Source organism: Prionailurus bengalensis, chromosome A1 (genome assembly GCF_016509475.1).
Source record: "Prionailurus bengalensis isolate Pbe53 chromosome A1, Fcat_Pben_1.1_paternal_pri, whole genome shotgun sequence".
Taxonomy (NCBI): Eukaryota; Metazoa; Chordata; class Mammalia; order Carnivora; family Felidae; genus Prionailurus; species Prionailurus bengalensis.
The window spans coordinates 115,257,431-115,283,191 of NC_057343.1; the positions used below are offsets into that span (position 1 = coordinate 115,257,431).

General features: G+C 38.4%; 1 protein-coding gene across 4 annotated transcripts in view; it reads right to left on the reverse strand.

Annotated features, from left to right (window-relative positions):
- The window catches only part of CDC25C (cell division cycle 25C), a 29,315-nt gene that overhangs the window by 2,417 nt on the left and 1,137 nt on the right, over positions 1–25,761 (reverse strand). Inside the window, exons 2-11 of one of the 4 annotated variants that reach the window (XM_043588896.1) lie at positions 25,506–25,705; positions 24,045–24,142; positions 22,586–22,631; positions 20,876–20,909; positions 20,671–20,760; positions 19,364–19,462; positions 16,171–16,329; positions 4,229–4,381; positions 2,747–2,848; positions 1,170–1,232 (exon numbers count right to left, since the gene is read on the reverse strand). In XM_043588896.1, coding sequence (XP_043444831.1) covers positions 1,170–1,232; positions 2,747–2,848; positions 4,229–4,381; positions 16,171–16,329; positions 19,364–19,462; positions 20,671–20,760; positions 20,876–20,909; positions 22,586–22,631; positions 24,045–24,142; positions 25,506–25,699 — 1,038 coding nt within the window. In that variant the 5' untranslated portion in view covers positions 25,700–25,705. The remainder of the gene's footprint in view (positions 1–1,169; positions 1,233–2,746; positions 2,849–4,228; positions 4,382–16,170; positions 16,330–19,363; positions 19,463–20,670; positions 20,761–20,875; positions 20,910–22,585; positions 22,632–24,044; positions 24,143–25,505; positions 25,706–25,761) is intronic. The other 3 variants (XM_043588905.1, XM_043588917.1, XM_043588925.1) reach the window with 3 other exon arrangements.

Sequence of the window (25,761 nt, forward strand, 5' to 3'; positions counted from 1 at the left end):
GGCCCCCTATATTTTGAAATGGAGCAATGGTTGCATCCTTACCCCCCATTCAAGAGGATAAAATAGGAAATGGTCTTTTTGGAACACCGAAGTAGCTAGTATTGTCAAGACACCAGAGAAAATCGTATTCAAGCCACTCATCTGGAGGCAGGCATGGCTGCATTGAGCCTCTCAGAAGACACCCAAGGACTTCTGCAGTGGTACAGGTAGCAGGTAGCAATTCCGACTTTGCAGGAAGAAATGGGAAATGGTTCCCCATGCTCCATCGTAAAGGAAGAAAGCAAATCTTTCAGGAAAGGATAAGGAAGGAAAAGGTCGACATCCTCAAGCTACTTGTAACAGTGTAAATTGGTTCAACCTTTCTGGAGTGAATTTTGTAAATGTAAGTGTAATTACACTTTGACTCAGTAATTTCTATTTCAACATCTTAGTGAACAGAAAAGTACGCAAAGATGTGGGACAACAATATTCATCCCTGCATTCATTATTTTAGGTTATCAAAATATTACAAATAACTTAAATATTCAATAATGGGGGTTGGGTTAAATTATACATGCCAATATAATAGAATATTATATAGTCATTGAAAGGATAATATAGATTTTTTTTATTGATGTAGAAACATATTTACAATGTCTTGCTAAGCTAACTTCAACATGTATAGAAGCTAACATGTTCATTATGATTCTATTTTTATCAAATATGTTCCAGAATAAAACGTGAAAGACCATAAGGAAAATATTACTAGTGGTTATCTCCAGTGATGAGATTATGGGTAGGGTGACCAAATAACTATTGCACAAAGTAGGACACTTTTGAGAGTGAAAGAGAACACTATAAATAATTACCACACGCTGAAAGGTGTCAATGGGATTGTAACCTCTAAACCAGGATATAAATTTGCCTCAACTGAGTGATTTTTACTTTTTTCCTGCCCTCCCTTCCTTTATTGTTTTCTCTCTTTCATAACAATTTTATATCACTGGTTTAATTAAAAATAAAGGCAACAGAATGGGATAAACGGGACTCCTTTAACACAGCTTCAGTTGAATGAGGTGCCTATGTGAGTGAACACAATGAAAGAAATATAATGGAAGTGGGATTTTAGGGACAGAACAGACCAGATGGTAGCTTATGTAACCAGTTACCATCTCCAGAAATCTGCTTACTGTTTCTGGGTTGATGTACTTCAGATCTTGGTGTCTCCCTGACACGGTTGGCAGCACACACACCTAGAAATACCCAAGAGCTGAAATAACAACAAATTTTCTATACCCCAATTTGAGATCAAAGACCACAAATTGTCCTCCTTTCCAACTGACCTTAAAACCCCAGATGCCTTCAAAACAATCAAGAGTCTCTATAACTTGCATATGTAGCAATCCTTTTCTAAGAAGTGATTCTAAGGAACTAATCAAGGGTGTGCACAAAATTTTAGATTTAGCTATAAATATGTCCACCTTGGTACAGTTCAAAAGGAAAACTTGTAAAAGTAAATATGCTACAAGAACAGCTTTATCAAGAAATTATGGGCAGGAATGCCTGGCTGGCTCAGTTGGTAGAGCGCGTGACTCTTGATCTCAGAGTTGTGAGTTCAAGCCCCACAGTGGGTGTGGAGATTACTTACAAATAAAAAAGTAAAAAAATAAAAATCTTTTAAAAAAATTATGGGAATCCAAAAAGAAAAAGAAAGAAAGAAAAAAGAAATACTGTACTATTAAAAATTATGAAATGCTGTTGGGGTGCCTGAATGTCAGTTAAGCATCTGACTCTTGATTTTGGCTCAGGTCATAATCTCCTGGTTCATGGGTTTAAGCCCCATGTTGGGCTCTGCGCTGACAGTGCAGAGCCTGCTCGGGATTCTCTCTTTCCCTCTCTTTCTGCCCCTTCCCCGCTTTCACCCTCTCTCGAAAGAAAGAAAGAAAGAAAGAAAGAAAGAAAGAAAGAAAGAAAGTTTTTAAAATTATGAAATGATGAAGCAGAACTGTTTATTGACATGAAAAGATGTTCTTGATACATTAAATGAGGAAGAAAAAAAACCCCAGTAGATCACAAAACAGTATAAATCATTTTTTGTGAAAAAACAAAAAAACCCAAAAATATGTATTTGTGTATGTAAAATATGCATGTGTGTTTGTGAAAATACATAGAAAAAAGTCTGGAGGAATATATACCAAGATGTTCATAAGATTTGAGGTATATTGCATTTTCTACTTTTCCTGTAATGACCAAGTATTATTTATATAATTTTAAAAGATTTTTTTAAATGTTTTATTTAATTTTTGTGAGAGAGACACACAGAGTGTGAGAGGGTCACACAGAGTGTGAGAGCGTCAGAGGGAGAAGGAGACACAGAATCTGAAGCAGGCTCCAGGCTCTAAGCTGTCAGCACAGTGCGTGATGTGGGGCTCGAACTCAAAAACGGTGAGATCAGACCTGAGCCAAAGTCAGACGCTCAACTGACTGAGCCAGTCAGGCACCCTAAAAGATATTTTTAAAAAGAAAAAAGTAAAAAGCCTCACACTTCCCCACTGCTTTGGATTTTCCCAGAATTAATAAAAAGTACTTTTTCACTGGAAAGGCTTAGGGTCTAGATCTACCATGATAGCACCTTCAGTTTATCAAATAGTAGTTGGTGAGGATACATGATTATACCTAGTGTCCTCTGCAAGCAACAACAACAAAAAAAGAAGACTCAAATCCAAAATGACTCAGTGAAATATAGGATGAGTATAACCAAACTCACCTTGGAGAAATCACCAATCAGAGACCCCTGGTCAGACTCTTCCTCCAGCATCTGAGTGATATTAATGTCACAGAGAGAGACTGCCTTCTTTAGACCTAAGCCCTGAAGATGACAAGATTTCCCCCACCCCAATTCCTCATGTTAAAAGTTTAAAAACCAGGGAGACAAGGAGTGGAGACTTATTAAAAATATGCACACCTTTTGATCTAATAATTGTTTGTTTTCCTAGGGAAATAAAAATACGCACAAAGATTTATCTGTAAAAATGTATATCCCAGCAAGTTTATAATAGAGAAAGATTATTAATAAATAACAGGGTCTTGTTTAAACAAATCATATTCTACACATTATATATTACTATTATGCAATAACAAGTATGTTGTAGGGGCACCTGGGTGGCTCAGGGAGTTAAATTTCTGACTTTGGCTAGGGTCATGATCTCATGGTTTGTGGGTTCAGGCCCCAAACAATGGGCTCTGTGCTGACGGCTCAGAGACTGGAGCCTGCTTTGGATTCCATCTCTTTTTCTCTCTCTCTCTGCTCCTCTCCTGCTCATGCTCTGTCTCTCTCTTTCTCAAAAATAAATAAACATTAAAAAAAAAGTATGTTGTAGATTAATTTCATTGACATGAAAATAAGTTCATGATACCCTTAAAAAAATGAGAAAACATGTGCTTTTGTAATACCACTTTAATAAAAGAAAACAAAAAACTGCATCCAAAAAAGAATCTGGAAGAACATACACCAGCTAACAATAATTATCTCTGGCCTATGGGATTATGGACATTTCACAACAGCTTCTTTTTTTCTTTTTTTTTTTTTAATGTTTTTTCATTTTTGAGAGACAGAGAGCGACAGAGTACGAGTCAAGGAGGGAGAGAGAGAGAGAGGGGGAGACAGAAAATCTGAAGCAGGCTCCAGGCTCTGAGCTGTCAGTGCAGAGCCTGATGCAGGGCTTGAACTCAGGAACCGCGAGATCGTGACCCAAGACGAAGTTGGATGCTCAACTGACTGAGACACCCAGGCACCCCTCACAACAGCTTCTTTTGTTTATGTGAAACTTATGTACTATAAAACAGCCAAATGTATTTAGATTTTTTTATAAAGGAGAGGTAGGAAATGGGGGCTAAGCTTTTCAAAAGTTACTTGCCACCAAACAGTGTGTTCCATGATGCTGTTTCTGTCAGAATGCAGTTAAAACAGCAGTAAATATCCTTAACATTCAAGGTTCCCTTGTATCCTCTCAGATCTTAAAAAAGAAAGTTGGGAAGACAGTATGCCAACATCATTTCCAGAAGTATAATATAAAAAATATTTACTGTTAAATATTTTATACATGGATGCAGATGTAGAAAAGACAGAACAAAGAGACAAAAAGCAAAAGTAATTAAAAAGAAGATATACTAAAGCAATCCTCATACCAAAAAAGCAGAAAAGACAAGAAAGAGCATTAAACAGATTCTCATCTTGAAAAGTTCTTACCTTCCTGAATTCTTTGTTGTGAGAACAATACTCCTGTTTTACTTTATCCGCTATGGGATTGTCCTTGAATTTTACCACCTGATTCAGTCTTGGCCTGTTCAGAGTCTCTGGCAGTGAAGGCGAGCGATACAAGGAGCTTCTATTCAAAGATGCCTGTATGGGAATATCACCCTCCGCCCCCCGCCATGTTCTTACTCCTCTAAGTGTGTCTGCAGGCCAGCAGCATGAATACTCCGGGGAGCTTGTTAGAAATGAAGAATCCTAGATATTGGACCCCAGACTGAATTAAAATCTGCACTTCAGCAAGTTGCCCAGGTGATTTCTAGCAACCCTAAAGTTTGATAGGCAAAACCTTAGGTAAGCAACCACTCTTCCCCTCCTATTAACATCTTTCTCCTCAGACTGCATGATGTTTCATCTCCCCCAGATACATTAACTCTAAGCCAAACCAAATTCACCACGTGACCATCTTATACACACCAATTCTTGTAAGAGAAAGCAAGTGCTAACTCAATTCCTCCAGTCAAGGGAAAAAACAAACAAATGAACCTAATCCCACAATTTCTCTATAGGATCTTAAGACTCTGACAATCAACATTTAAGGACCCAAACAAAATAGAGGATGACAAACCAAAAAGGTCAGTCTGGGTAAAAAAAAATACTAGGCAGCAAGAGTATGTGTCACTTTTTTGGGTAGTAGTTTCTTAGAGGGACAGAGAAAAAATACCACTCAGCTTTCTTATAAAGGAGGTTGTTAGTGGGAAAGAAAAATAGCAAAATAAGCATCCTGCAAGGGAAACGGGAACACTAGAATCTAATATCAAGATTACTATTATAGGATTGATATTATGAAGACTATCATGGGAAAAATGGATTAAATACCATGAAGAACTAGTCTTGGAGTTACTGGCCCAGACTAAAGTGTAACATGATGGACTACTGTCTCCTTGAAAGCCATGATTTGGGTATTATAACCACAGGCAGAGGGATATATTAAATGACCTCTGATAACAACTTTCAACTTATCTAAGATTCTTTAAAAGAAATGTTTTTAAATAATCTTGACACCCAACATGAGGCTCGAACTCACAACACAGAGATCAAGAGTCCCATGTTCTAGTGACTGAGTCAGCCAGGTACCCCTCAACTAATCCAAGATTCTTATCCTCTGTTCCCATATACCTTCTATCTCTTGCCTAGATAAAAGCCAAAAGTTTCTACTTTATACACTCACCTCACTAACTGCTATGGATTGATTGAGAAGTGAGCTAGATAATAAGAGAGCTATAACTAGAAGACAAGTTGATGGTCAATGATTTCTGGGAGAATAAAAAAAGAACATCAAAATTTTACTTTATAGTAACTATATCTATTACAGTGTTTGTCACATCGATGGTCCCATCTAAGGAAAACTCCATTGTTCATGGTACCAGTTGAAGGTACAGTTCACATTTTATTTACCAATATTTTTACACAGACCTTTTCCCTTGGATCCATGCCAGTCAACTCCCTACATCCCCACAACCCTGTCCAGAGCCACTGACAGGTCCATATTGCTGGTTCAACACACCCATTTAGTAGCCTAGAATATGTAAAAATAATCTGGGCCAATTAGGTTCTCTCTCCTGGGAGTCTAACTTAGAAAATGGCAAAATAATTAGGCAGCAACAGAAGCCAAAGCTTAAAAGGAAGAAGTCAAGAGATACAGTCAAGGCCATGAGGCCAGTGATGAATGCATGGATGAACCGAAGGTATAGTGGCAGAGAGATGTAGTAAAGGAATGAGGAACAGGCTACCCAGACTTCTTGACCCACTATTCTTCATATAATTTCAATTTTGCCCTGAGAAGAAGGCAGGAGAAAGCCAGATAGGAATTTCAAATTTGATGGCCTTAGTGCAGTCTTTGTTTCTTTTAACCATAAGAGCCTTCCTAGAACATACCAAATTATTAGGCTAACGGCTCATTTTAAAGAGTTTGGAATGAATGAGCTACTAAGGGAAATGTATCCATTTTTTAATATTATATCTAAGAAACCTTTACCTAACCCATGGTCACAGAAATTTTCTCCCATGTTTTTTTCTTCAGATGTTTTATAGTTCCAGATTTTACATTTAGGTCTATGATCCGTTTTGTGCTAATTTCTATATACGGCATGAGGTATGGATTGAGGTTTTTGTTTTTCATATAGATTTTCAATTGCTCCAGCACAATTTGTTGAAAAGACCATGTTTTCTCCATTTAATTGCTTTTGTATCTTGGTCTAATTATCAACTGGCCATATATGCATGGGTCTATTTCTTGAATCTCTATTCTCTTGCATTGATGCTTTAGGTTTCTAGTAGGTATTATGGTGATAATGAAGGTGATAAATATCTTTTTGTGTTTTGTATAATCCAAAGCAAGAACCCAGAAATAAATGACAGCAGAAAACTACTTTAACAAACAGAAATAGCCACTACTTTTCTAACAGATTCTTTTCAACACATTTATATTAAAACAAAAGGCAATTTACTGCAAAGAGCATACATGCTTGGTCATGAAGACACGATGATACTTTAGCTTTGTCTTGCTAGTCAAAATTTCCCAGTTCTCAGAAGCAGCAGTGGGGAGAACTAAGGACCAGCTGGCTTAGATGGCACTCAATATCTGCCAATTAGTGATTTTCCTTCTTTAAGGAATCAATAAATACTTTCAATATTTGGGAGTTTTAAGCATTGAAAAGGCCAGGAAGAAGAAAAGGAAACTTGCTAAGCTCGAGTCTATCTGCAGATTTTATAAAAAGATCTAATTGAATAATTATTATTTTGTAAACTGAGAAGGCATCACCATTTCCTCATGGCCTGCACACTCTTCTATACAAATAGACTTGGCTTCTGGTCTTGTCAAAGTTATCAGCAATCTTCATATCACTGTATCTTTAGACATATATCTTTCTGAACTTCATAGTAGCTTCCATGGAGTTGGCTACTGCCTTCTTCCTTGGCTTCAAGACACCTTCTAGTTTAGATTAGGGCTGGTACAGGCAATCCCTGAACTATAGAACCATGAAGCTTCTACCTCTCTGTTGCTCCTTCTCAGTCCTCTTTGTTGGGCCTCTTCACTACCAAACCTCTAACAGATGTTGGACGAGGGTTAGTTCCTGGCCCTTTTATATCTCCTCACTTTGGCCTTATGTGATTTTTTTTTTTCTATCTGTGAATTCAAATTTTCTGTTTTGAAAATAAGTATTGTTTATACTGATGACTCTCAAATATCTATTTCAAATCAAGACTTCTGCTCTTACTTCCAGATTTCCATATCCACATACTTCCTTGGCAGTTTCTGAGTACCTACTACGTGTCATAGCAGTGAATAAGGGAGTGGAAGAGACAAAGAAATATGTGCTTTTAAATTCTATAAGTAAAAAATAAGAAGAATAAAAAGATAGGGAATACATTTGGGTTGGAAAGCTTGTCAGGAAAGGCTTTTCTGATGGTTAACACATGTAGGGAAATGAGACTGAATTGAGGGAAAAAAATCCTGTGTTACCTATGGGAAGAATGTTCCAGGCTGAAACAACAATGCAAAGGCCCTGTAAGAATAGCAAGGCCAGTAATGGCAACATTTAGTATGGAGCATTTTTAGAAAGTTCAAAAACTAATTGAAGCAATACTATGAACCAACTAAACCTAACAGACATTACAGAACACTGTACCCAACAACTGAACATGCATTCTTCTCAAATACACATGAAATATTCTCCAGGACAGATCATGCACTAGGTCATAAGACAAGACTCAATAAATATTAAAAGACTGAAATCATACAAAGTATGTTTTCTGACCACAATGGATTAATCAGAAATGAGTAACAGAAAAAAAATCTGGGAAATTCACAAATTAGGTGGAAATTAAACAACACACTCCAAAATAAACATTGGGTCAAAGAAGATCTCAAGAGAAATTAGAAAATACTTTTGGATGAATAAAAATGAAGACACAACATACCAAAATTTAGTTAAGGATACAGCTAAAGTAGTGCTTAGGTGAAACTTTACAGTTATAAAGGCCTGTAACAGAAAAAAAGGAATGATCTCAAGACAATGACCTAACCTTCCATCAAAAAGGAAACTAAATCCAAACCAAGCAGAAGCAAGGAAATAAAGATTAGAACAAAAACTTAATGAAGTAAAGAACAGAAAAGAGAAAACAACAGAACCAAAAGTTGATTTTTTGAAAAGATCAACAAAATTGATAAACTTTTACCTAGATTGACCAAGAAAAAAAAAGAGAAAAGACTCAAATTACTAAAATTAGGAATGAAAGAATGGACAGTACTAGCAATTATAATAAAAAAGATTATACAGGGATACTATGAACAACTACATACCAATGAATGAGAAAACTTAGATTAAATGGGCAAATTCCTAAAAAGACTGAAACTAGTGAAGAAGGAATAGAAAATCTGACTAGATCTACAAAAAGTAAAAATTGAATTAGTAATTTTAAAACTTCCCACAAAGAAAAGCCCAGGTCCCGATGGCTTCATGGTGAATTTGGCCTAACATTAAAAAAACAAAAAACAAAAAACTCCAATTCTACACACACTCTTCCAGAAAACTTAAAAAGAGTGAATTCTTTCCAAATGATGACATTACACTGATACCAATATTACAGACATTACAGGGAAAACAAAACAGTAAATATCAGAATCTGTCATGAGCATGGACTCAAAAATTCTCGGTAAAATTTCAGTAAATCAAATCCAACAACATGTAAAAAGGATAATACGTCATGACTAAGTAAGGATATCACCTGCATGAGAGGTTGTTTAACATTCTAAGATCAATGTAATTAGCCATATTAATAAGTTAAAAAAAACTCCTAAGATCATCTCAATAGATGCAGAAAAAACATTTGACAGAATATTTTCTCTTCCTGCTAAAATCTCTCAGCAAACTAAGAATAGAAAGGAACTTCCTCAGCCTAATAAAGGGCATCTTAAGAAACCCATAACTAACAATACTCAACAGAGAAAAACTGGATGCTTTTCCCGTAAGACCAGGTACAAGGCAAAGTGTTCTCAACAATTTCTAAGATTGCAAAGGAATCCTGATACCAAAAAAATTGTGAAGTCTTCATCTAGGAGCAAGGGGGAAATGATAATACAGGAAGGAAAAAGAGCAGATTACTGCAGAAACAGTCAAGAGGAGATGCTTCCATGTGACTCAGGTTTTGCAAAATCTTCACAATGGCCTACAAGGCCCTATGTGACCTGTCCTTCTTACTACCTACACTCTGTCCCACTGCGCACCTGCTAACTTTGCTCCAGCCATACTGGCTTCTTGGTGTTCCACAGAGATGCCAAGCACATTCCCACTTCAAAAGCATTGCACTTGCTTTTCCTTCTGCCTAGAAAAACTCATCCCTCCTGATACCTGTTTGTTTGGTACCCTCACCTGCTTCAGATGTCTGCTAAAACATCGCTCTCAGAGAGGTCTTTTCTAATCTATGAAACCTATCAAAAATATCAACTCCCACTCTACTCTAGCCCAATCCAGGTACTCCCTATTCTCTTTACCCTGCATTTTTACCACAGTCTTTAACCATCTGTCATATTATAAATGTATTTGTTTATTTATCTGTTTCCTCCTGACTAGAATGTAAACTCCATGAGAGCACAGACTTTGCTGAGTTGTTGTGTTCACTATTGTATCCCCAGTGTTACCAAATGAATGAATGAATCAATCAACAGGTGGAAGTGCAGAGGGGGAGGTAGCTTCAGATAGGGGGAGGGACACTTCATGCAGGATGACAAGAGGGATGGTAAATTATATGGGTATGATTGCTTCTGTTTTCCCTTTGAAACGGAAACACTTCAAACTTGTTTTTTTAATGTTTATTTTTGAGAGAGAATGTGTGAGACAGCACACGGGTGTCGTAGGGGGGCATGCAAAGGGAGAGAAGGGGAGAGAGGATCTGAAGTGGGCTCTGTGCTGACAGTAAAGACCCCAACACAGGGCTCGAAATCACCAACCGTGAGATCATGACCTGAGCCGAAGTCAGACGCTTAAGTGACTGAGCCGCCCACGAGCCCCCAAAACACTTCAAATTTAACGTGTCTAAATCATCCTTGATCCTATCCTTCCTTCACAGCCTATATGCAACCCACCAAGTCCTGTCTACTCTGTATCCAAAATAGCTTTTGAATTTATCCATTTGTCTCTGTAGGCACCACCGTAGTCCAGGCTACCACCAACTTTCCCTGAAGCTACTGAAATAGCTTCCTGTCCTACTTGTACCTGCTTTCATTTCTTTTCCCACCTCCTTCCAACTCTTAATCCTCTCTAATCCATTCTTCATCGAGCAACAGGGCAGTCTTCACAAAATAAACCACATCATATTATTCCTCTGCTTAATATCCCCCAATAGCTTGCCAATGCACTAAGAATAAAATCCACACACTTACCATAGCCCTAAGGCCCTGTATCGTCTGTCTCTTGCTTACCTGCTATCCCACTTCAGGCAAATGTCACCCTCTTTCACACTGGCTTCTCAATTCCTTGCACACACCAAGATCTATTCAACCTTGGGAACTTTGCACCTACAATATGCTCCTCATGGAATCCTCCTGTCTCTAGTCAGGTCATGTATGGTTCCTGCACAACTAGAGTGACCAACTCATTCAAATCTGTCTATGATTTTCCCACTTCTGGCACTGAAAGACCCAGGTTGTAGGAGCCTCCTCAATGGCAGGCAAACTGGGACAGTTTATCAATATGTTCTCGACTAAATATCTCCTACTCAAGGAGGCCTTTCCTATTTATTCCCATTAAAAGGTTCCCTTCAATTAGTGTTTATTTCAGTCCCCATTTCGTTACCTTCTTTACACTTGAACAATTGCAATAATTAAATCATTTTGTCTGTTATGGCAGTCATTTGCAATTTGGCTAAAATTGGAGATTTGGTAAAATCTCAAATTAGCTGGGAGGCAGTCCTGCATCCTAATAAGAAGGCCGAAGGGGGACAGGAATTCCTTTTTCCATTCTTTTATAGTCAACCGGATATTCCTGACTGCATTTTGAAACTTGAGGAATAACACAAAAAAAGCAAAGGGTTGGTTGAGACTTTTTTTTATGGTTGCAGCATCACAGTTGAGAATATAGTGGGTGGCAGCAAATGTCCCTGAGCAAGAGTCTAGCATCAGGTGGGATTACATCATGGGGCAGGGGGTTCAGTAATGGTGACATTAAGTGTCCAGGCAGCTGGTGGTAATGTCCTGAGAACAATGACCCCATAGCAGCACTGTGGCCAGGCCTTACCTTGTTTTCCAGCTTTCCTAGCAATTCTGAGCTCCTCAATACCCTCCAGAAAAATCCCTTTTCTGCCTAAGGTAAGTAATAATCAGTTTCTTTTGATTGCAACCAAGAATTCTAACTAGAACATGCATTACCCTGCCAAACGTGTGTTTGTTGTTGTTGATATCCCTTTGATAAGAATACGAACTCCAAGAGACCATAAACCTAGTGTGTATTACTAACATGGTATCTGACACTTAATAGGTACTCAATAAATATTTTTTAAATGAATGAATCAAAAATCACTGAGGTTACACAAATCTCCTTATTCTATCAGGTATCTATTTCCATTTAGCATCAAGAATGTAAACCCCAAACAAACATCCCTATGTCTTTTCTATTCTAAAACCTACTGCTATGCATTTTCTTATATAGTGTGAACTGAAAATGATGTTATATGAGTCACAATACATTAAAATGAGCACTTAAAGGGAATTATTATTTTTTAAAGACAAAATAAATATCTCACAGCCATATGCTACTCTTCCATGTAAATAAACATACTCTCCAGAGTATTTCCTAGGGTCCGTCTATTTTAATTTTTTTTTTTCAACGTTTATTTATTTTTGGACAGAGAGAGACAGAGCATGAACGGGGGAGGGGCAGAGAGAGAGGGAGACACAGAATCGGAAACAGGCTCCAGGCTCTGAGCCATCAGCCCAGAGCCCGACGCGGGGCTCGAACTCCCGGACGGCGAGATCGTGACCTGGCTGAAGTCGGACGCTCAACCGACTGCGCCACCCAGGCGCCCCTAGGGTCCATCTATTTTAAATCCATTCTTCCATACTGTCTATATTATACAATTCACAATGATGTTTCAAAGACAAGAAAAATTTCTATTATGTTCATTGTACTTATTTCATAAAAGCAGATTAAACACATTAGATAAATTTTCAACAATAAAATTGAAAACAAAAAATTTTCTCTTTAATCAACATTAAATTTAATTCCCTAAGTTAATACTAGTTGAGATTTGACTATTTTAGCTACATTTTGCAAACATGAAGACTAATATATATTTCTAAGAGCACCACTAAATGTTCACTCTATATTGCTCTTTGTTTTTCTCCAGAAGGCCTAGGAACCTTTCCCCATGCTAACTATGCCTAAACTTGCTGTTTTTCCACAGATCTACCCTCCATTACCAGTTAGCCCTCAATAATGTTTGTTTCAGGAAGGTCAACATCAATTCTCTCAATACCCACCCTGTCTCCTTCAGATCATATCTTGGTTCTGCTGTTTTCCTACAAACCAATGCCATTCGCTTGGAAGCTTTGTTAAAACAGACTGCTGGGCCCCACGCTTACAGTTTTTTGATTCAAAGTTTCTGGGATAGGGCCCCAAAATTTGCACTGCTAAGAAATTCCTACCTGACACTGATGCTACTGCTCCAGGGACCATATGTTTAGAAGATTCTAGATCTGCACTACCCATTATAGTAACACTAGCCACACATGGTTGTCTGCATTAATTAAAACTCAACAAAATTATGGGGCATCTGGGTGGCTTGGTCGGTTAAGTGTCTGACTTCAGCTCAGGTCATGATCTCGCAGTTCGTGAGTTCGGGTCCCGCGTGGGGCTCTGTGATGACAGCTCGGAGCCTACAGCCTGCTTTGGATTCTGTGTCTTCCTCTCTCTCTGCCCCTAACCTACTCACATTCTGTCTCTGTCTCTCTCAAAAATAAACATTTAAAAAAAATTTTTTTTAAAAACTCAACAAAATTAAAAATTCAGTGTCTCAGTTGCACTAGCCACATTTTAAGTGCTCAAAACGCACATAGGGCTACTGTATTGGACAGATATAAAGCATTTCCATCATCTCAGGAAGTTTTACAGAACAGCACTGTTCTAGATAATTGATTCACCATCCTCCTGAACACTTCAATTCATTCAAACTGTGACTATTCAACCTTACCAACCCTACTCAAAAAGCAAATGTCATTACTATGTGTTCCTGGGACAACTTTCACCTTCCAGGTATCTTCATAAAAGACACCAAATACTGCTAGAAACATCAGCTCAGGAGTCAGGCAGATCTCACCTTAAATCCTGACACTGCCAATGGCTAATTTTGTGACCTTGGGTAAGAGCCTTTATCCCATGGCCAGATGTTCTCCTCCTAAGATAAGACTAAAGAAAGAACAAAAGGGAGAAAAGAAAGAAAATAAAGGGGCATCACACTCATATTTCAGGACTGACATGAAAATTAAATGCAATGACGGATATAAACTGTTCAGCACACAATGCCCAGTACACTCTAAGTAGTCAATAAATGGGACCTACTATTATTACCTGGCTCTCATTTTTCTTTTCCAGTCTAGTCTCTGTTACACCAACAACACTAAAATCCCTATTTCTTCTCTCCTCAAACTCACAGTGTTCTGAAAACTGAAAACCCTTTGGACAGTGACTTCACAACTCAATAGTTGCACCAAGCTTCTCCTGCACTCCACATTAGCCTCTTGACAAAGAGGGACCAAAAAAAAAAAAAAGACAAAACAAAAAGAAAAAGATCTGCAACTATCCTCTATTACTCTACTATCAAGAATTCAAACTTGGCATGCTCTCAAACTGACTAAACCTTCCCCTAGTTCTCAAAGCTTTCTAAACTAGGCACTTCTTGCTCCTCAGCAACTTTCAACCACATTACTGTTTTTACTTTAGTGAGTCTACTCAGTGAGACATTTGGCTCCTTATCCAGGCTTTGATTCATCATCTTCTACTTCTCTGCTACCTTCACCATCACCTAGACTAACTCAACCCCTTTTTCATCTGCCATTAGCACCCTACAGCCCTCTCTTAATCATCTCTGGAGTTCCAAAGTCCCCAATCTTGCTTCTAGGCAACAGCACACTATGCCATGTAGGTCTATCATATAAAACAGCACAAATATCATTTTATTAGCCTTTTAATAATTCCCTTCTGTGGTTTCCGAAAGTTGATTATAACCTTCTCTAATCATGACTGTCACGTAACACTCACCACTGAGTCATGAGATTACTGCAACTTTCACTTCGCTTAGGACATCAAGGCTATTGAGCATCCCTTCTCCATCAATCTTTATAATTCCACATATTTTGGCCCTTACACTATAGTAATTAAGCACTCATACTACACTACAATAATTAAACATTAGTAATTGAGCAAGTATTGTTCTAACTGCTTTATGTACAATTAACTCATTTAATCATCACAACAACTCGATGAAATAGTTACCCAAACTTTTTCTTTTTTATAGATTAAGAAACTAAAGCATAGGGAAATCATATAAGTGTACCCATATTGTTAAAGAATCAAGCTATGGAACCCAGAAAGTCTGGATCCAAAGTCTGTTACTTTCTAGACCAATATGTTCCACCAACTCCCACACTCTTGACTTTTCCCTATAATCCCAGATAATCTCAGATAATCTCAAAGTTGCTCTTCAATAGTGATCAGATAGGGTTAGCCTCAGCTATTACAGGTTGTTGTTTTTTTTTTTTTTTTTAAGAAGAATATATTCAGGTATAATTTGTGGAATAAAAAATATTTAAAATGATTTACTACAAAGCTACAGTAATCAAAACTATGGTACTGCTATAAAGATACACATATGGACCAATGGAATGGAATAGAGTCCAGAAATAAATCATCATGCATATGGTCGAATGATTTTTGACAAGGGAGCCAAGACCATTCAACAAGGAAAAGACAGTCTTTTCAACAAATGGTGCTGGGATAACTGAATATTCACATGCAAAAGAATGAAATTGGACCCTTACCTATCACTACACACAAAAATTAAATCAAAATGGACCAAGACCCAAATTTAAGAGCTATGGAGCACCTGGGTGTCTTAGTTGGTTAAGCTTCCAACTCTTGATTTCTTTTTTTTTTTTTTTAATTTTTTTTTTTTTTTAACGTTTATTTATTTTTCAGACAGGGAGAGACAGAGCATGAATGGGGGAGGGTCAGAGAGAGGGAGACACAGAATCTGAAGCAGGCTCCAGGCTCTGAGCTGTCAGCACAGAGCCTGACGTGGGGCTCGAACTCACGGACTGCGAGATCATGACCTGAGCCGAAGTCGGCCGCTTAACCGACTGAGCCACCCAGGTGCCCCTCCAACTCTTGATTTCAGCTCAGGTCATGACCTCATGGTTCCTGGGTTTGAGCCCTACATCAGGCGCTGTGCTGACAGTACAGAAACTGCTTAGGAGCAGAAAGCAATATACTGCCTCAGTATATGGCCAATAAGCCACAGGCTTCAGGTATGCCTCCCACTGACACGAGGAGGATAAAAGACAAAAGGATATATTGTAAAATACCTGAAAAATCATGCTAGGTATGTTCCATCCATTACTATTATCCTGGAGCCATCATTTACACCAAGTTACATTGGTGGTGAGGTACTCAAACTAGTAACTGGAACCTTCTCACCCAGCAGTAATAAGAATCCCATAGTTACCTGATATCCTATCGGGTAGCCCTTAGAGTTTAGAGATCATGTCTTCTTGATTTCTGCACACCTACTACTTAGTAAGTGGCTGAAACCCAGTATATACACAACATTGTTAATTCAAGAATGAAGGAATATGGAAAATGCAAAGATACTGGGGAGCATTTTACCTTGATCTCTTCTTGATCTTCCAGAGAAAACTCCATCAATTCATTTGAAATCTCCTCTGCCTGGTGTTCTTCTAGTTCTGAATTTTTATCCAATTTTTGAAGTGTAGTAATGGGACTGCCCAGATATTTCATTTCTCCTTCCACCAACTTTCCATTGTCCTGTCAATTATATTGACAATATTAAAAACTATTCAGAACCCTTACGTTATACTATATACAAAAATTAACTCAAAATGAAGCAAAGATTTGAAAGCTAGAATTATAAAACTCTTACAAGAAAACAGTGGGAAATGTTCATGACATTGGATTTGGCAATGATTTTGTGAATATGACAGAAGCATAGGCAATAAAAGAAAAAAAGGACAAATTGGACTTAACAAAATTAAAAACTTTTGTGCATCAAAAATACCACCAAGAAAGTAAAAAGACAACCCACCAAATGGGAGAAAATATCAACAAATCATACATTTGATGAGGTATTAATATCCAGAATATATATATAAAAACTCATATAGCTCAACACCAAAAAACCAAATAGAATGAAAAATGGTGTAGCTGCCATGGATAACAGTATGGCAGCTTGCCTCCAAATTGAATATAGAATTATCTTATAATCCACCAATTCCATTTCTGGGTATATACCCTCAAAAAATGACAGCAAGGATTTGAACAGATATTTCTACATCAATGTTCATAGCAGCATTATTTGCAATAGTCAAAGGTGAAAACAACCTGGGCACCTGGGTGTCTCAATTGGTTAAGTGTCCAACTCTTGATTTTGGCTCACATCATGATCTCATGGTTTACGACTTTGAGCCCAACATCAGACTCTGTGCTGGCATCACAGAACCTACTTGGGATTCTCTGTCTCCCTATCTCTCTGCCCCTCCCCTGCTCTCTCTCTGAAGAGAGACAAGCAAACATTAAAAAATAAATAAATAAAGCTTTAAAAAAAAAAGAAGAAGACGACCCAGTAATTTACCAGGCTCCAAGTCTTCCTCTTCTCCAAGAAATCAAATATCCAAAACACGGTCAACTTAATCTACTTAGGATGTGCTGTGTTAAAAAGATTTTTCCCTAAGATTGAGATTAGACCCCAAATCCCTGGAATATCTTGAACCTACTGTCTATTAAAAGCAAGTGAATGCCTGGGTAACTTAAGACTCCAGTATCTAAATGGACAAAGGCACAATCATTTACTAGCAAAATGTGCATAGCTAATATTCACATGAAATCACTACTAATTGTTTTTAACATAAAACATTTATCAATCTAACTGGCAGTTAAAAAAATAAACATTTATCAAAAGAGCTATTGATTATTCATGAATTATGTAAATTCATAACTTTTTTTGAAAGGAATCTGGAAATATGTATCACAAATCTTAAAAATATATCCTTTAGCCTGGTAGTTATAATTCTTGGTACCAATCCTAAAGAAAAAATTTTGAAGTGTAGGCAAAGATTTATGCTCAAGACCTTACATAATAACATTATTTGTAAAAGCAAAATTGGGACCACTAAGTGTCCAAAAATAGGGAACTATGTAAATTGTGGTCCATTTGTTAGGGTAAAAGCATCCAACAAAGAATAATGTTTACTAGAAGTTTCAATATTAACTTTAAAAAAGCAGGATATAGGGGCGCCTGGGTGGCTCAGTCGGTTAAGCGTCCGACTTCAGCTCAGGTCACGATCTCACGGTCCATGAGTTCGAGCCCCGCGTCGGGCTCTGGGCTGATGGCTCAGAGCCTGGAGCATGCTTCCGATTCTGTGTCTCCCTCTCTCTCTCCCCCCCTCCCCCATTCATGCTCTGTCTCTCTCTGTCTCAAAAATAAATAAACGTTAAAAAATATATATCTTAAAAAAGCAGGATATAAAGTTATATATATGGGGCACCTGTGTGGCTCAGTTAAGCACCTGACTCTTGATTTCAGCTCAGGTAATAATCTCACAGTTCGTCAGATAGAGCCCCGCATCACGTTCTGCACTGTCAGATAATCTTGGGGTTCTCTCTCTCCCTCTCTCTCTGCCCCTCCCCCAACTCTCTCAAAAATAAATAAACTTTAAAAAAAAGGAATCTCTTTAAAAAAATGTTATACATATGTAATTAATATGACTTCAACTCTAACATTATATACATAGTTAAAAGACTATAAAAAAATGAGGTAAAATGTTAATAGTTTTTCTCTATGAGGTAACTATTTTCTTTTTTATATTCCCTATCATATATATATATATTTTTTTTTAAGTTTATTTATTTATTTTGAGAGAGAGAGAGAACACAAGGCAAAGAGGAACAGAGAGAGAAGGACAGAGAGAGGATCCCAAGCAAGCTTTGTACTGTTAGCAGAGTCTGGTGCAGATCTTGAACTCACAAACCGTGAGATCATGACCTGAGCTGAAATCAAGAGTTGGACGCATAACTGACTGAGCCACCCAGGAACCCCTATATTTGCTATATTTCTAAACCATTTTCACAATGGGCACATAGTACTTTTAAAATTAGGGTGGGAGGAATCACATAAATAATAAAATAGAAAAAATTAACAAAAAACCTTCTTTAACACTTATTTATTTTTGAGAAGGGGGGGGAAGGGCAGAGAGAGGAGACAGAGGATCCAAAGCAGGCTCTGTGGTGACAGCAGAGAGCCCAATAAGGGGCTTGAACTCACCAACCACAAGATCATGACCTAAGCTGAAGTCAGATGCTTAACTGACTGAGCCACCCAGGGGACCCCAAAATAGAACAACTTTAAAGGCCTAAGAATTTTTTTTAATGTTTTTTTGCTTTGTTTTGTTTTGTTTTCATATTTGAGAGAGAGACAGACAAAGAGCGAGTAGGGGAGGGGCAGAAAGACAGAGACAGATTCCAAAGCAGGCTCCAGGCTCCAAGCTGTCCGCACAGAGCCAGACACGGAGGTCCAACTCACAAACTGTGAAATCATGATGTAAGCGGAACTCGGAAGCTTAACCACTTAACCGACTGAACCACCCAGGCGCCCCCTAAAGGCCTAAGAATTTTCTAACAAATAAAAACGTCAGAGGATGTCTCTTACTTTTCCCAGAGTTACTTCTCCAACCACTTTTCTCACCTAAGCCAGCTTAGAAAAATTGAAAGGGTTGTAATGCAGACCTGCCATCCTATAATCCACAACACCTCAGCAGACCCTTGATGAGGATGTTCAGTGACTCACCAGTAGAGAAAGGGGAGACATGTAAGGCTCCCCTGGTGTCTTTTGAAACTTCAGGCTCCTGGATGCCCACCACTCGGAGGACTTCAAAGCGTTATTCTTCTGCATAAGAAAAATTACATTGGCTGGAGGAAGACAAGTGTCAGCAAGCCCTGCCAAAAACATTTCATCAGGTGAAGCCATGAATAACCCTCACAAAACACATTAAGTATAATCAAGGTTGATCCTATATCCTGACAATACAAATTATGGTTTGGATTTGATGTATGATATGTAGATTTGCTTTGGAGGATACTGATTTTATGGTCACAAGCCAAAGGAAGGGAGGAAAAGGGGAGCCTGAGTAGGGAGGGGATGGTGAGATTTCCAAAAAGTGATTACAAGGACAGTGTCAATTCAAGAATAAGCTGATTAAAACAGACAAAAGCATGGGTATAACTTAGTCAATGTGAGAAAAGAAGAACAGCAGCTACCTTTTATAGATACTGACCTGGGGGAAAGGATGACGGGCAGGGGAAAGAAAAAGATGGCCAAAAAACACAATTCAGGGCACCTGGGTGGCTCATATAGTTAATGGTCCAACTCTTGATTTTGGCTGGGGTCATGATCTCCTTCCTGGTCATGGGATCGAGCCTTGTATCTGGCTTGGTGCAGAGGCTGGACTCTGCTTGGGATTCTCTCTCTCTCCCTCTTTGCTCCTCTCCTACTTGTGCTCTTTCGCACATGCGCTGTCTCTCAAAATAAATAAATACACATAAAAAAAAAAAAAACAAGAAAAGAGAATTCGTTGAAGGGATCGTTAGAGAACGATCTTGGTGATTAGGTGGCTCTGTCGAGCCCAGTTTCAACTTAGAACTGACTGAAGGCCGGAGGCTCAGACAAAAAGGCCCATGGCTTTCTGAGAACATGGGCTAAGAAGCTTGACTAAGGGAGAAATAAGAAGAAATTACGTAAACCCATACATGAAGCCATGCACAGAGTATGTGAACAACTTATATACATTATCTGTTTAAAAAAATAGCCCTAAATTCCCAAACTACACTAATAGAGATTTTTGCCCTTAAACCAATCAACTGAACATGAGGAATAATGATGATCTGCTCTGGAAGACATGGAGCTAGGTGTCTGTTCTAGGGTCAAATCTTAAAGATAAAAAACAAACCATAAATAATTTTTTGCCTTATAGTGAAGCAATTTGATTGTCTGCATACTGAGGGATAACAGTTCTGGGTCTCATAATGATACTGATGAGTTGCTCCCCTCACAGGGAGAAAAGTACTAATGTATCTGGGTTTCCATTTAACACTTACATTTTCTTTATTTGTGGGTGAGCTACATACTGCATCTTTCTTCCTGTTGCCATAGTCCAAAACATTTGGAGTGCTACAAAGCAGCTGTGCCTACAAGAGAACATTTTCTGAGAACATCCAGCATCCTTGAGCCACAGGTGAGGTGGAAAGCCTCTGCCTACCACCTGAGAAACAAACCCAAACCCAAGAAATAGATGTTACTCACTGGGCTGCATTTTGTAAAGTGCTGGTGATGATTCCTGAAGATCAAAAAAAGTGCCAGTCAGTAAACCCCAAATACTGTTTAGTTATTCCTCAATGGCTTGTGGCATCCCAACTTTTCCTTTTTTCCACTCTAGGAGCCCTATATCTAGTTGATATGTCTCCATACAATATGTAAAGTGCTCTCTGTGGCAAATATGAAGATGTTAAGTGACGTCCTGGGGATAAGGCCCTCATAATAATATATAGAGATACCCATTAAAGATGATGAGCTTGTCCTACATCTTATGTAGACCAAATTTACTAGTTTTCCAGCATTGACTATTGGGAGCTAATACTTATTTTTTATGAATTATTATCCCTACTGCCAAGATTTTATCCAGTTTGCATGAGTTAGGATTTTTAAAGCAAGTCAAATAAACTACAAGCAATCTAAAGTGAAATTTTCACATGTATTATTAAAAACAGTGGAAGGGCAGGGCGCCTGGGTGGCTCAGTCAATTAAGTATCTGACTTCGGCTCAGGTCATGATCTCTTGGTCCATGAGTTCAAGGCCCACATCAGGCTCTGTGCTGACAGCTCAGAGTCTGGAACCTGCTTTGGATTCTGTGTCTCCCTCTCTCTCTCTGTCCCTCCCCTGCTCACACTCTGTCTTTCTCTGTCTTGCAAAAATAAATAAAATGTTAAAAATTAAAAACAAAAAAAAAAAAACCAAAAAACAGTGGAAGGGCAGTTGGTGGGCTCAGTCAGTTAAACGGTTAAACAGCTGATTCTTGATCTCAGCTCAGGTCATGATCCCTTGGTTGGTGGGATCCAACCCCGTGTCAGGCTCTGCCCTGGCAGTGTGGAGCCTGCTTGTGATGCTCTCTCTTCTTCTCTTTCTGCTCCTCCCCACTCTTACTCTCTCTCTCCCTCAAAAATAAACATTAAAAAAACTGTTAAAAAAAATAAAGTCTTAATAAATTAATTAACTCAAAACTAATTAAATTAATTATTTAAATCAATAATTAATTAAAACTAATAGGTTTAATTAATTAAAAAACAGTCATGGAATGCTCTCACTAGTGTCCTAAAGTAGCTCCTAATTCACCTAAACATAGAAGGATAAAGTTCTAAAAAGATTAAAAGAGTCAAATGGAAACCTTACAATAAGTTTAAGAAGTTAATGAGTTGAATTGAAATAACTTCATTCCTGGAACATTCCCTGATTGAATATTTTAAGATGTCCAACAAAGAGTCCCCATGAATAACAATACTAAACATTATAAAATAGTTCATACGTGCTAAATTCCATCCTTACAAGAGCAGTTATGAAAAGTATTATTATTATGTCTATTGTTATTTATTACAAATGAAGAAATTGAGGTCCAGTGAAGTTAAGAAAATCTTCAGAATCACAGTTGGTGAAATAGTAAGCCACTGGAATCCAGATGCTCTAACACTGCACTATTCACATGCAGGAAACAGCTTAGGCCTAAATGCAATATACCCTTTCCTTCATTTTTAAAGATAATACGGGTTGTATGGAATGGTTAAAATGAACTATTTAGATCTGAGCAACTTAAAAAATCTTTCCAGTGAGGGACTGAGGCTTTCAAGCCAACTTATACCCAAAGTAAAATGTTCTACATACTGCAGAGATTGCACAGGATAAAATTCCTGTGCCAGAGCTGAAAAGGCTTCAGCATGGGGTTCATTTAGCAAAAGAACTTACATCCCAGTTAAATGTATGTCCTGAGGTCCTTTAGATTCCAACTGGCCTGCAATCAAATGTGAAGAGTTAATCTTGTCCACACATCCTGTCTTTCCTTCTCATTTTTTTCATTGCCAGTAAGCCACATTAATTTCAAAAGCTGATGTTTTGAATGCATGGGCTCCTGATAGGAACCAATTTTATGGTACAAGGTACAAGTTCATGAAAACTTAAGAATTTATATATGTTACTTAAGAATTTATGCAGGAAATACTGCAGGACAATAACAAACAGAGATTTTTTTCATGGGTAGGAAATAATGCTGATTACTCAGGAAATAGACCATTTATTCTGAAAATAGAACAAATACTAAAATGGCCAACTAGTGGGGTGCCTTGGTGGCTCAGTCAGTTAAGTGTCCAACTCTTGACTTAGGCCCAGGTCATGATTTCATGGTTTTTTAGTTTGAGCCTGAATCAGGCTCTGCGCTGACAGCGTGGAGCCTGCTTGGGATTCTCTGTCTCCTTATCTCTCTGCCCCTCTCCTGCTTGCTCTCTATCTGTGTCAAAATAAATAAAAATAAACTTAAAAAAAAAAGATCGACTAGTAGGGCACCTGCATGGCTCAGTCAGTTAAGTGTTGGACTTTGGCTCAGCTCATGATCTCACAGTTTGTGGGTTTGAGTCCCACATCAGGCTCTCTTCTGTCAGCACAGAGCCTTCTTTGGATCCTCTGTCTCACTCTCTCTCTCTGCCCTTCCCCAGCTGGTGAGTGCTCATTCTCTCTCCCTCTCAAAAATAAACAAACATTAAAAAAAATTATTGACTAGTAAAACATACTCCTTTTGGGCTCAGGCCCTACAAAACCACAAGAATTAGTTAACAAAGTATTTCTTTATGTTTCTTTGCCTTTGCTGAGACTATACTAGAGCATAAAACTTCCCATTTTAACTACTACTTTCATTCCCATCATCAATCAGTTAACAAAATATTCCTTCTTGTCTAAATTTTTCAAATGCAAAATGACTCCTATTTATGTTATTACATTTCTCTTCTTGGCTTATCATTCTCAAAAATCCTCTAGGTACCCACAGAATTTCAACTTCAAGGATCTTTACCTTAAAATTAAAAAAAAATTTTTTTAATGTTTATTTATATTTGAGAGAGAGAGAGAGAGAGAGAGAGAGAGAGAGAGAGAGAGAGAGGGTCAGAGTGTGAGCAAGGTAGGGGCAGACAGAGAGGGAGACACAGAATCTAAAGCAGGATCCAGGCTCTGAGCTGCCAGCACAGAGCCCGATGTGGGGTTCGAACTCAAGAACCATGAGATCATGACTTGAACCGAAGTCGGATGGGCTTAACCGACTGAGCTACCCAGGCGCCCCTCTACCTAATTTTACCACCTTCCATCTCTATCTGACTACCCTGTTTTCTCCCTTAGAAGTTATTCTTTTCCTTGAGGCCTTTACCTCCCTTCTCCTTACCTGTTTCATCAAGGTCTGCAGAAGTGGTAAGCTGACTGGCAGACATCTCCCCACCACTGCTAAGATTGGAAAGATCAAGGCAACATTTTGGGGTTCCTCTGTTGAGACATAATAGTACAGCAAGATTCCCATTAAGTTGTAATAACCGTGAAAGGCAAAGATCACATTATCCTCTTCATCTGAAGCACCCCTCAGGAACCTTTTCTCTACTCCAATAATTTGCATCTCATTTTCTCCTCACCAACATATTGAGACAAGTAATTTTTTTTCAAATTGAGGACCAAACATTATTGGCTGAGGTGGGTCTTGACCCCACATCTTTTGCCCTACGCACTGTGGGTACATAGATTTAGTTTCTCCCTGGAGTCTCTAGTACTTCTCAGGTCTATAACTCTCCAACTAGCCAAGGGATCAGAGCATGGCGTGACCAGAACTTAAAGTACAATAATAATAACACTAATATTAATACAAATAAAAATACCAACTCCTACAACAATAGAGTTTTCAAAGACTTTTCCCAGACATCACAACATTTAATTCTCATAAGATCCTAGTAAGATAGGAAGAGATTATTATTTCTATGTCACAGAAAAGAAGCCTGAGGGTCAAGAGTCACACTGTTACTGAAGGGCAGGGTTTAAACTTAAACCCTGATCTTTGAGCCACAATAATTTTTAAAAAAAATTTTTTTAATATTTACTCATTTTTGAGAAAGAGAGAGAGGGGCAGAGAGAGAGGGAGACACAGAATGAGAAGCAGGCTCCAGGCTCTGAGCTGTCAGCACCCACAAACCTTGAGATCATGACCTGAGTCAAAGTCAGACACTTAACTGACTGAGCCACCCAAGTGCCTCCTCCCCACTTTTTTTTTTAATGTTTATTTATTTTTGAGAGAGAGAGAGAGAGAGAGTGTGTGTGGGAGGGATATGGAGAGAGGGAGACACAGAATCTGAAGCAGGAGCCAAGATAATTTTTTAAAAACCCCAAGGCTGTGCCTGGGTGGCTCAGATGGTTAAGCCCCCAACTCTCACTTCATGATCTCACGGTTTGTGAGTTCCAGCCCTGCATGGGGCTCTGCACTGACATCACAGAGCCTGTTTGGGATTTTCTCTCTCTGCTCCTCCCCTGCTCATACTCTCTCTTTCTATCAAAATAAATAAATAAACTTTTACGATAAATAAACAAACAAATAAATAAATTGGGGCACCTGGGTGGCTCAGTCGGTTGAGCAACTAGCTTCAGCTCAGGTCATGATCTCAAAGCTGGTGAGTTCAAGCCCCACATCAGGCTTGCTGCTATCAGCTTGTGTCGGCTTCAGATCTTCTGTCCCCCTCTCTCTCTGCCCTTCTCCCAGTTGCTCACTCTCTCTCAAATATAAATAAACTTTAAAAAAAATAAATAAATAAAAATCCCAAGGCTATTTGGAAAAGCAAAGGAGATAAGATGTAAAAGGTGGATTTACCCAGACAAAACACTTAGGTTTGCAGAATCGCCAAAGAGTTTGTTCACTGGAGTTCTAGGGAGATCTGGACAGGTGGTAAAGGAAGTGTCTCTCTCCAAGAGCAGGTTTAATATCTTCCTCTGACTGGACCTAAAACTGGGTCCTGAGCCAGGATGTACATCCCCTTCTGCAGATGAAATCAATTCTGCAGACATGGCCTCCTGAGAAAAAAAAAAATAACACCTACCTAAGAGGTGAACATCATCTACATAGGTCC